Source organism: Glycine soja, chromosome 4 (assembly GCF_004193775.1).
Source record: "Glycine soja cultivar W05 chromosome 4, ASM419377v2, whole genome shotgun sequence".
In the NCBI taxonomy this organism is placed as follows: domain Eukaryota; kingdom Viridiplantae; phylum Streptophyta; class Magnoliopsida; order Fabales; family Fabaceae; genus Glycine; species Glycine soja.
The window spans coordinates 35,488,966-35,501,799 of NC_041005.1; the positions used below are offsets into that span (position 1 = coordinate 35,488,966).

General features: G+C 39.4%; 1 protein-coding gene across 4 annotated transcripts in view; it reads left to right on the top strand.

The window, feature by feature from the left end:
* The window catches only part of LOC114409621 (DNA-directed RNA polymerase 3B, chloroplastic-like), a 46,393-nt gene that overhangs the window by 22,882 nt on the left and 10,677 nt on the right, over positions 1–12,834 (top strand). For 3 of the 4 annotated variants that reach the window (XR_003666144.1, XR_003666145.1, XM_028373133.1), the window contains exons 6-7: positions 8,433–8,550; positions 12,562–12,675. Coding sequence is in view for 2 of the 4 variants with exons in the window: in XM_028373133.1 (XP_028228934.1) it covers positions 8,433–8,550; positions 12,562–12,675 (232 nt within the window). In the remaining 2 variants the exon portion in view is untranslated. The remainder of the gene's footprint in view (positions 1–8,432; positions 8,551–12,561; positions 12,676–12,834) is intronic. The other variant, XM_028373134.1, reaches the window with a different exon arrangement.

The window sequence follows — 12,834 nt, forward strand, 5'->3', positions numbered from 1 at the left end:
CTACCAGCATTATGAAACCATTGCCAATGACTTTCCTTTCTAGTTTGAATGTTTTTTCACTCCATATACATAGAATCCCACGCAGGATGCGCTTCCCAACTAACTTAAGAATCCCCCCACAATGCTTGACACATGGATTTCTCAATTACCTCCTTCTTTGGCTCTTGGATACAGATCATGTCTATGTGCTCGTTCTTGACATTCTTCTAATTGATGGCCATTTGACCTCCTTCCCTAGCCTTCTGACATTGTATGTGATGATGTTCATGTTGTACTTCTCCTATTTCCCAATCACTCTGCCTCTTTCTTATCTCTTTCCTCCATTTCCTTTATTTTCTCAACAAATTTCCCCTGCACTGACCCGCAAGTGACCCCCAATTCTTTTGCCATATTTCATAGAGCTGCTGCCTCTTGCATTTGATTATTGTCTGAGTTTGCATCCTCAGCTGCATCTTGTGCTGATGTACCTTCTAGGTGGACAGTAGTTTCACCGTGTTCAGTCCCATGTTTATCTTTGTACACCTTGTGCTGCTGTTGCGGGCTCGTTATACTTAGAGCTGTAGCTGTGTCTGAATTTACGCCATCTGCACAGCCCATGTCAAGTTGCTTTTTGTACCCCCTTTTTCGCGAGTATACTTGCCAGACATTAGTTGGATCAGCTTTGTTGGTTTGTAGGCTAAAGAAATGTTGTTCTGTTGCTTTAGTGGGGGTGTGGGTAGCAAAGCCCAATCCAATTTTAAAATCTCCCTCAGTCACATTCGGGTCACGTGCCTCTTTTAATTTCAAAATTTGTCTCCCCAACATACCACAACTCCTTCCACCTCCACAGTTTCCATTTTCGTGCAATAGCTTATTCCTCTCTGCTAAGATTGTGTTCCCCATGCACTGCTCTCCAACATTTTTGCGTGTATGGTCTTCTCGGTCAGCTGACATCGAGCGATGGCGCGTTGTCTGATTCTCATGGGTATCCGATGTGTAATCAGGTCTGCCCCGTGTCTGCTTGGGTACCTATACCCAACGGGTATTGTCTTTACCCTTTGGATTTGCATTTCCTTCTGATCCATTTGGTAAAGTCGCGAGCTCGTGAAGCTTCGTTCCCGGCGTTGAGGTTGGGGTGGTTCTTGTCGGCGCATTGAGGTTTTCGTTTCCAGTCAGTGGTACATCAAGATATACCGATGACAGCTATCCTTCACGACTATGATTTTCGTTGTATGATGTTCTCCTTTGGCTTGAGCTCCGATTATTCCTCACCACCGCCTCCGCATACGAGCCTGGATTCATTCTCGGGTATGGTTGTCTTCGTCGGGGTGCCTCATTTTCATTTTGCTCGTCGTGTTCCATTCGTTTGGCTTTTGGTATTATCTTTTCCACCGCGTCTCTCCCAAATTTTGGAATGTTGACATACAACTTTAGACCGCCAAGGACGATGTTGTCTAGTTTCCTTTCTAAGCTGTGCACGTCCTCCACCCCTTTAAATCTAGCAAAACCATACCTCCTTCCATTCTTGTTCCGTTGTTTGGAGATGAAAATCTCCCTTACGTCGCCCAACTTTGCTAAAAGTGGATTTGGTGCTTTCGGGGAGATGGAGTCATGGAAAAGTGAGGCAGCTGATTACCTCAATTGTAGCTTGTTGACACTCCCTTTCACATACCTTGGTGTTCCTATTGGAGCAAATCCGAGAAGATATCAGACGTGGGATCCTATCATCTTTAAGTGTGAGAAAATTAGTGAAGTGGAAACAGAGAAATTTGTCTTTCAGGGGGAGAGTGACTCTTTTAAAGTCAGTGCTAACATCCTATTTACTTTCTCTCTTTTTATAGGATTCCTCATAAGGTGGTGGATAAGTTAGTAAGACTTCAGAGGAATTTTATATGGGGTGGTGATCAGCAGCAGAGGAAAATAGCTTGGGTCAATTGGGAGACGGTGTGCATGCCAAAGGAAGCCAGGGGTCTGGGAGTCAAAGACATTAATTCCTTTAACTTATCTTTACTGGGTAAGTGGAATTGGAACCTATTTCAACGACCGGGGGAGTTGTGGGCTAGGGTGCTGGACTCAAAATATGGTGGTTGGAAGGGCTTGAGCGAAGGAACTAGAGCAAAGACATAATCTATGTGGTGGAGGGACCTAAAGCTTGTGTTTCAACACCCACAACATGGTGTGATAATGAACAACTCAACACTATGGAAGGTGGGTTGTGGGACAGGTTTAAATTTTGGGAGGACGCATGGATGGGTGTGGAAGAATCGCTGCTAGCAAGATACCCCAGGTTGTATGGTATATCCTCACAGCAAAATCAATATATACAGCACATGGGGGTCTTCAGAGATACAGGGTGGGATAGTGTTTGTTCGATAATGAAGTAGATATGGTGGCCTCTTTCCTAAGGGAGGTCGAGTGTCTCAAGATTCAGGCTCAGCAAGGTGACCAGTGGGTGTGGAAGGTAGATCCGAGTGGGCAATACACGGTCAAATCTGCCTATTGCGTTCTACGGTAGGAGGTGGTTGACGGGAACCTGGATGGGGCTCTTGAGGAACTGCGGAAGCTTAAGATTCCCTAAAAAATTACGGTATTCGCTTGGAGACTCATAAGAGATAGGCTACCGACAAGGTCAAATTTGCGGAGGAAGCAAATTGAGGTAGACGATCCGAGGTGCCCTTTTTGCAGATCTGAGGAGGAAAGTGCAGCACATTTATTCTTTCATTGTAGCAGGATATCTCCAGTTTGGTGAGAATCATTGTCGTGGGTGAATTTGATGGGGGCCTTCCCAAATCAACCAAGGCAACATTTTCTTTACCACATACATGGAGTGACAGAGGGAAAGAGGTCTAGTAGATGGAAATGGTGGTGGCTTGCATTGACATGGACCATTTGGAAGCAAAGAAATGACATGATATTCTCTAATGGGACATTCAACGCTAACATATTATTAGGTGATGCAATTTTCTTGTTATGGACATGGCTCACACTTTGGAGAAGGATTTCAGTATCCATTTCAACCAGTGGTCATCCAATATCAGAGCAGGATTCTCTAATAGTACAGGATAGCATTCTCAAGCAAACATTTGTATTATCTTTATTTTCTCAGCATTGGTTCAACTACTGCATAGGGACCAATTCTGAGTTGTCTATTGTATTTTCTAGTACCTCTGGTACTCAATTAATATATTAGTATTTTTGCTGATAAAAAAAAACTTTTTGAAGTGGTACCACAAGTCCTTCTCGGTTGCGTCCTCAGGGAATTGGGTGAAGTAGAAAGATGCTATGTCTTTCTTGTCCCTCCATTTTGCTCGATTATAGCTTTGTTGTTGTCCATTCCTGTTCCCGGCGTAGGTCCGACGGGGATCCTCTCTCAATCTCACTTTGTCACTCGTTTTAGCCTTTCCTCTAGCCCTAACTCTCTCCCACCCAATGTTTCTCTCTCTACTCATTCTCTCACTATATTCTTTACAAGTAGAAGCAACATTGACAAGTGAAACATTATTCTTCCTATTTACAAAGGAAGAACTAGATTGCAGAGAAACACTTGATTAAGAAGATACTCTTGAAGACTAAAGCAAGTTAGGCAAATGATAAAGCCCATCATGACCCACCAATCCTTGAAGAAGAACTTCTTTAGAAACCTAAGATTTAACCACGCAATAGGAGGGATGAAATTCAAAGAAAACTGAGTTATCTTTACAGAATTGACTGACACTAAGAAGGTTTTTTGTGCTTCATTATTGTAATATACCCATAGTTAATAAAACTATGTTTGAATTCTGTGCTTCTTATTGTGTTCGAAAGTCACATAGACTACCATCTTCTCTATCTCAAACTGTATATTCTGCTCCTCTTGAACTTATATACAGTGATTTGTGGGGACCATCTCATATTTCATCCTCAAATGGTTTCTGTTATTATATCAGCTTAGTTGATGCCTATTGTAAGTTCACTTGGATCTATTTTCTTAAAAATAAATCAGAAACATTTTCTGTTTTTCAGCAATTTAAATCCATGACTGAACTCTAATTTGATACCAAAATTAAGAGTGCTCAAACAGATTGAGGAGGTGAATTTAGACCTCTTACCTCATTTCTTCAAACCCATGGGATCATTCACAGGCTAATTTGCCCTCTCACTTCATCAAAATGGTATTGTGGAAAGAAAACACAGGCATATCGTTGAGTTAGGCCTCACTCTTCTCAAACAAGCTTCTCTCCCTTTAAAATTTTGGGATTTTGCCTTCCAAACTGCTGTTTATTTGATAAACAGACTTCGCACTGCTTCTCTTCAATTTCAAGTTCCTTATATTGTTTTGTTTAACAAGTCACCTAATTACAATTTTTTGAGTAATTTTGGATGTTCTTGCTATCCTTTTCTTAGACCCTATAATAAACACAAACTTGATTTCAGGTCACATGAGTGTTTGTTCCTTGGTTATTCCACCTCTCACAAAGGCTACAAGTGTCTCTCTCCTAATGGCAAATTATATGTTTCCAAAGATGTTATCTTCAATGAGCTTAAATATCCTTACAATGATCTTTTTCCACCTTTATCCAACTCTGTCACTTCTTCTAAGAGTGATTTTTTACCTACTGCTCATATTCCTCTTGTTTCAACTTCACCTAATGAACTCACTCATTCTTCTCAACATGTGGAAACTAATTTTATTTCTGTAAGTGTTGATCCCTCTAGATCTCTTAATACTAAATTCCCTAATTCTCAAAATGTCACATCATTTTCTCCTCTTTCAAATGCTGAACCAAATTCTGTTACTAATGAACACTCTAACACTGTTTCTGACTTAAACAGAAATCCAAGTGAACTGTCCAGTACCTCTTCTTCTCAGTCTCACACTGTCAGTTCTCCTTGTTCTTCCCTCACAAAATGTCCATCCTATGCAAACCAGATTCGAGTCTGGAACTCATCAATCTAGGCTGCATCCTTCACTGTTTTTGGCACATTGTGAACCTAAGACTGCTAAACAGGCTCTTGTTGACCCTCAATGGTTTGCTGCTATGAAACAAGAGTATGAAGCTCTTCTTAACAATAAAACATAGGATCTTGTTCCTTTTCCCAAAGATAGACAAGTTGTGGCTTGTAAGTGGATCTTCAGAATTAAGGAGAATGCTGATGGGACTGTTAACATGTTCAAGGCTAGGTTAGTGGCTAAAGGATTTCATCAGGTTGTTGGTTGTGACTTTAATGAAACCTTTTCTCCTGTGATAAAACCTATTACAATCACTCTTGCTCTTACTAATAAATGGGATTTGTTCCAGATAGATGTCAACAATGCCTTTTTAAATGGCCATCTTGAAGAGACTATCTAGATGCAACAACCACAAGGCTTTGAAAGTTCAGATAAAACCTTGGTTTGCAAGCTACAAAAAGCTTTGTATGGCCTTAAACAGGCCCCAAGACAGCTGTTTGATAGGCTCAAAGGAACTCTTTTACAGCTTGGGTTTGTGGCCAGCAAGTGCGATCCTTCGTTGTTTGTTTATAAAATAAAAGGACACATTATCTGCATTCTTGTTTATGTAGATGATATTATTATCACTGGTACCTCCAATGTTGTAATTCAGCAACTCACCACTAAGCTGCATTCCAATTTTTCTCTTAAACAATTGGGTAAACTTGACTATTTTCTTGGTATTGAAATCAAATCAGTGGCTGATGGGACTATTATACTGACTCAAAGCAAATATATCAGAGATTTGCTTCAGAAAACCAAAATGGCAGAAGCACAACCTATTTCTTCCCCTATGACTGCTAATTGCAAGTTAACTAAAGCTAGCTCGGATTTATTCAGTGATCCATCTCTCTATAGGTCTGTTGTTGGTGCTCTTCGATACACAACCGTTACAAGACCTGAGTTAAGCTATGCTATGAACAAGGTCTGTCAGCTCATGGCTAATCCTATGGACTCTCATTGGACAACTGTTAAATGCATTCTAAGGTACCTTAAAGGCTCTATTCATCATGGTCTGCATTTCAAGGCTGCTCCTTCCTCTCAGTCTTTTACTATCAAAGCCCTGTGTGATGCTGATTGGGCCTCAGATCCAGATGATAAAAGGTCTACCTCTGGTGCAGTGATTTATTTTGGTCCTAATTTGGTCTCATGGTGGTCCAAGAAACAATAAATTGTGGCTAGATCTTCCACTGAAGCTGAATATAGGAGCTTGGCTCAAGCCACGACTGTAGTTACATGGATTCAAAATCAGAGTTATCTGTTCCGTTTCAGATCCTAGAGATTTATTTTATTGTGACAACCAAAGTGTAGTAGCTATCAGTCATAATCCAGTTCTTCATTCCCAGACTAAGCACACGGAAATTGACATCTTTTTTGTCAGGGAGAAAGTCTTAGCTAAAGAGCTCAAGTTGTATCATATTCCTGCTAAATCAATAATAATATCTTCCAGCTTTCTTCTTCTTTTTCTCTCTCTCAAACTCTATGACCTAGCATGCCAGAGGTTAGTAATACTGGAAGAAGAAACAACAGAATTAGAAACTATACTAGAGTTATTATTAATAGTTGCAGCTGAACTAGGGAAGTTTGTATTTGAAACAGAGGTTGAGGTAGACATCAGCAGAGAAGGTTTGTCTTGAAGCTTGAGATTATGTAAGGAGTAAAGTACATTAGCACCAACAACTTCTTGAAGAAGGATCTTATTGGTCTCTTGAGACTTCACAAGACATAAGTGAGGATGAAATTCAAAGAAAATAGAGTTATCTTTGGCAAATTAACTCACTAAACAAATTTTTCGAAATTGAAGGAACACATAATAATTTGTGAAGCTTAAATGTTATGCCAGCATCATTAGGAGACACAAAGGATGAGGAACCAGTATTAGAGATACTTAAACCTTCACCATTGCCTTTGAAAATCTGATCGGGTCCATCAAAATGGGTGAATTGTTTAATATTCTGAGTCATCACTCACATGAAAACTGGCTCCAGGGTCTGGAATCCAGGTAGAGCCAGCAAGACCATTCCCATGAGAGGAAGAATTTGTGAGCATAGCACTAGTTGGCTGGGGCCTGGAACAACAACCTTGGAATTTGGATTAACCCAGGTATTGGAGGCTTTGACTGATCCAATGGAGTAAGGAATGGGTTGAAGTGTGGTAGGATCATAGGGCTGAAAATTCATATCAAACCTAAAATGGAAAACATTGGCAGTGTGTCCATATTTAAGACAAATTTGACATTGGAAGTTGGCAAATCGACCACCACCACTTCCTCTGCCGGAGCCACAAGTTTTATAAGAGTTTTGGTGCGAATAGCCTTGAGTATAGTTCAAGGACGCAGAACTTATCACCTGTGCATCTCTGTTGTAGTGTGTTAGACAAGTTTCATGACCATAGAGTAAAGCTTTTATCTCTGCAATGGATGGAGGAGTGCGCTTCTTACTCTCGATTACTGAGATTATTGACACGTAATCTGACGGTAGTCCTTCGAGAAGCGCATCAACATACTACTCGTGATGAACAAGAACTCTGACGCCAGCAAGTTCATCAACATATCCTTTGATTTTGCACAAGTACTCATAAATTGATTTGCTGTCAAGTGTAACTATGCGCATCGCAGTGCGAAGCTATCGAGCACGGGACTTCGTATGCAGGCTAAAGTACTGATGAATCTTCTCCCAAACTTGATAGGAGTGATTCGACCCAAGAACACGCAATAATATTGATTTCGAAAGAGTAGATTGAAGCCAAACAAGGAGCATTTCATCTTGAACCTCCCAAGCTTCATAGTCAGGGTTGACGTGATCGGAAATTCGATCGTCCTCCGAGAGATACCGAGGTGGAACGACGGGATTGACGACGAAACGCTGCAACTTGTGTTATTTGATAATTGGTTCTACATGTTGACATCAGTGTAGTTTGAGTCATCAAGTTTTTCCGCAATGGAGTTTGGGAATGACTGAGAAACGATGTTCGACAGAGCGGAAGCCATGAAAGCACTGATCTGAACCTTGTGAAGGGACGATGATTATGAAAAAAATGGCTCTAGATATCATATTCAATAAACTGAGAAGGGAAAGGAGAGAAAACTGGAGAAAAATGAACTGATATTATTATGATCTGAAAAGTTAGTTAGAGTTAGTTACAACAGAGGTATATATAGATCTCTGACCCTTTAAACTAACACTAACAAATTCTGACTCCCTAATCCTAGTTAGGTGCAGTTAGTCGAAGCTAACAACCCTTGCAAACATATAATTTGTTGTTTAACACTAGAGGGGTGCTGTTAGCAAAAACTAACAGCCCTTACAATCATTTTACAAAACTGTTTTCACAGTTGTACAAGTACATACTCTAATAAATTTGTAAAAAACATATAATAGTGAAGGATGGATGTAACTTTTCACATTTTTTTAATATTTAATCCTTTGTAACTTAGTTGCTTGCCTGCGTGTTTGTGTCTAACATTTCATAATACTCTTTCCAGATATGACAAGGGCGGACACTTATTCTTACCATCTTATATCATGCGTACTCATGGATCTAGGAAGCAACAAGATGTAATGAAGAATGTCAATGGAGCACAAATGCAAAAAGTTTTTGAGGTAGTGCATGTAAATTTCCATTTCCTTTTGGCTAAATGTCACTTTTGGTCCTTTATGTTTTTCTATTTTGGTACATTAAGTTTTAAAAGTTTGTTTTTATCCTTTATGTTTTCAAAATGTATCGTTTTGGTCCGTATTTTAATTTACCATTTAAAATGTTAGAGTTCTATTAACATTTAAATTTTGAAATAATTATCTTCTCTTTCAAACGCTCTTTCATTCTTCTCAGGCTTGAGCCTCTGCAAGCACACCCCAAAAATAAATAAATAAACAAGCATTATTCAGAACTTTTATTTCACGTTTCAATTTTAAACCACTGAATCAGGTGCGGAGGTTTCTTCAAAGCTCAAACAGGACAAAGCCTTATTCGACGAAGGAGTAGAGAGATCCAACATGCTCCTTTGGGATCAAGCCTCCTTGCACCTTTGTTAATTCTGAAAAGCATAAAAGAAAATGGTAGCAATTAATAGAAATCCAAGCTAAGAGTTGTTCTAATTGTATGGAAATTGAAGTGATGGGAGGGACGTGGTGTACTTTTTGGATCCAATTTTCTTCAATTGTTCTTCGCAACAATGTTGTCAAACTTGTAACTCATAAGAGGAATGGTATGGGGGTAAAAGATCATAACACAACTCGCAAGAGTTATATGCATATATAAAAAATATATTTACATACATACACATACATAATAATACAGACAAGAAAAAAAAGGGGATAACTCATAATAAAACATAAAGATTAAGATCCAATACGTAAGACATAATAAGTTGAAATTACTTAATAAAAACACAATAGGCTAGAATATCATTCAAATTTAAACCAGGATAGTCATCCTCCATGTGATCTTCATCTTCCTCCTCATTAATAGCATCAGGATAGAACTATACTCAGTGGGCTCGCAAACAAAAAATAGAAGGATCACCAAACAGAAAACACCAAACAACACTTACCAGCACCGTCACATCAAGTAGAGAAGGGTCAATGACAACCAACGAGTCCAAACAACACAGTCAGCGTCGGCGACAACCAACAACGATGACGGAAGTGTTGACAACGACCGCTGACGGAAGCATCGGCGATGATCGAGATGGCACCTTTGAGCGAAGGGGAAGCAGCAGAGCATTTTGCAGAGAAGGGTCTTGCAGGTCCGCTTTTCTGTTTGAAACTGTTAGGATATAAGGAGAAGGGAGAGTTAGTTAAGATATACTATTAATGACTTAGTTAGTAAGATGGGTTTATTAGATATAAATAGGGGAAGAAGGATAGGAGAGAGGCAAATTTGTTGTCGTTGTAAATTGAGCATTAGCTCTTTGTGAAAGGAGAAATCCTTTGTGAAGGGGAAACCCTTGGAGGATAGTTTTCTCTCCTGTTTTTTGTTCTTTTAGGATCAAGATATTCCATCTTTCTTTCCTTTCTTCTATTGTGTGATTTGGGTTCTTAACAATGAAAATTATGATGAAGCAAAATTAGCAAGAGAAACAGCAAATGGAAAAGTTATGATGGAGGAAGAAGTTGATCCTTTGATCAAGAAGGAGAAACACAAGGAACACAAAGTGAAAAATGTGGGCTGCAAAGACCATTTTCTTGATAATCCAATACCAAAGTTGATCAAGAAAGAAGTCGAAGCTGGTGATGCAGCCAAGCCTCATTCTTTTCAAGATTCAGATTTCCATAAAAAGATTGTTATGATGAAACAAAAATCATCGTTGGACCCAGATTTGATCATGAAGGTGGCTGGAACATCAATGGTGTTGGAATCTTGGAATGTCAACTTGTTGGGTGAGCCTTTAGCATTAAACTTTGTTGTGTCTATGGATGATAGCTCGACAATGGGGCCAAGACAGAAGGGATGTACAAAGGCAGTCATGATGATTCATGTTATACGGAGTCCATCCTTGTCCCCACCACCACCGAAGTTGCCGTACCTGAGTTTGCATAAAGTGGCCAGTGGGTTTGCAATTGATTCCCTCTGGAAGAACACCAAAGAGGCACATCCTGTTAGTGTCAATGATTTAGTTTTGAAGGATGAGAAAGAGTAAAGGGAAGTTTTGGAATTCTATAAAGTGGGTCCAACTTTTTACATAATGGGCTGTAGAAATGGGATTCATAAAAGAGGGAGGAGCAAAAACTTGGAGTTCAACTGGGTGGCTAGATTTATACTGCTAAACTTGGATGCATGTATAGCTGATGACACGTTAATAGAGAAAAGGTGGAAAAAGATTGCAGTAACACCTATGGAGGTCTAGATTAATCAGAATTTGCTTCCATCCAGATCTCCACCGGAGCCACCAAACTTAACCCCGCATGCAAGGGCAGTGGATCATTCCTAGCTAAGCCACAATGGGTGATGATGTCTTCCGGCAATTGGAGAAAACTTGAGAAAATCTATCATTTCAATGTACAATTACAGTTTTCAAATTCCAACCATGAGGACAAGGTTGATTTTTAGGAGGGGTGTATTGTTAGGATATAAGGAGAAGGGAGAGTTAGTTAAGATAGACTACTAATGAGTTAGTTAATTAGTTAGTTAGTTAGTTAGATGGGTTTATTAGATATAAATAGGGGAAGAAGGATAGGAGAAAGGCAAATTTGTTGTCATTGTAAATTGAGCATTAGCTCTTTGTGAAAGGAGAAATCCTTTGTGAAGGGGAAACCCTTGAAGGAGAGTTTTCTCTCCTATTTCTGTTCTTTTCTATCTATTCAGTAAAATTCTTTCTTTTCTTCATTTTAATTCTTCGTTCCTAATAGAAACCCTAGAATAGGGTCTTACTTTATTTTCGAACTAGGTTTGTTGAACCCGACCCGAAAAGCCCAACTTCAAATTGGGCTGAACCCGACCTGCGCCCAACGTTCTGGATTGAGACGGAACTCAACCAACCATGTTTGCGAGCAAACTTACGTTCCCCTGTGCAATCCGTAGTAGCAATGATCTTCATCACGAGTTGACACGAGGAAGCCCCAAAAACTCGTAACACGAACGAGTATGCGAGTTTACTAGCGTGTTTGACAACATTGCATGGCAAAGATCTGAATTCGGTTCTGCGTTTCATGTTTTGGTTTTCATTTTGCCCCTTTCTAGTTCTTATGGCAGTGGAGGAGCAAAGTGTTTGAGATGGTTTGCGGGGAGGGTGAAGGTGATGTGGCAACGCAACCAAGAGTGGGAGGTAATGTAATGGAGCGGTCAATGAGGGGGAATATGTTGTGGTGGCGCAAGGTGACGCTTATTCGGACTCCCTTGCCTGCAAAGTGGAGTTCTTTGACACAGTGGCAGAGGACAGGGCAATGCTTGTTGATGAGGGAGTTGATATTGAGGAGAATAGGAACAACAAAGAAGCAGTAGAGGGTGAGGTCTTCTTGGTCATAGAAGAGCTTCTTGGTTCTGGGCTTGTCAGAGGAAGAGGATGATGATGGTGATCAGCGCTTTATGAGGTTGTTGGCGGCGGAGGTAGACATGAAGTCACCAGTCTCAGAGGCCCCTGACAACAATGATGTCGGTTACCCATAAAGCACCATTGTTTGTTTATTTGTTTTTGTTTCTAATTTTTAAAACAAAACAAAGATAGTGGTGGCTAAAAACCGCTAATATGTTGAAATAATTATTTCAAAAATTAAATGTTAACAAAACACTAATGCTTTAAATGGAACATTAAAGACAGGACCAAAACAATACCTTTCGAAAACATAAAAGATCAAAATGAAACTTTTAAAACTAAATATGCATAAAGGACCAAAAGTGACATGTAGCCATTCCTTTTTTGATTGGCAATGAAAATGTGTAGCAGTATTATATAAAAATATGATAAGAAATTTGATGAATTGCTTGCATTACCAAATCAGTAACTTGTTTTCATTCAATGGTTACAAGTTTCTTATTATTAAAAATGTATTGTCAGTAGTCAGTATTTCTAAACAGTTTCAATCTTTGTATTCTGCATTTTCTGGTTCACTGAATTGTATCTATATATATATACTTTTTTTTTCATAATAAAAAGGCATCATTGTTTTGTGCAGACCTTGGATATTCTTGGCAACACCAAATGGCGAGTAAATAGAAGAATGCTTGGAGTTGTCGAGTCAATTTGGGCTGGAGGGGGTAACATTGCAGGACTGGTTGATTGTAAAGATGTAAGCATTTTTTTTTTGCTCAGCAAAAATAGGTAATTAGATATATGTAAAGTACCAGAGGTACTTAAAATACAGACAATAGAGATATACACAGCTGGTATCAATACTATCCTAGAGGTTAATATTAGATACCATCTGAACCCAAGGCCAAGATTACTG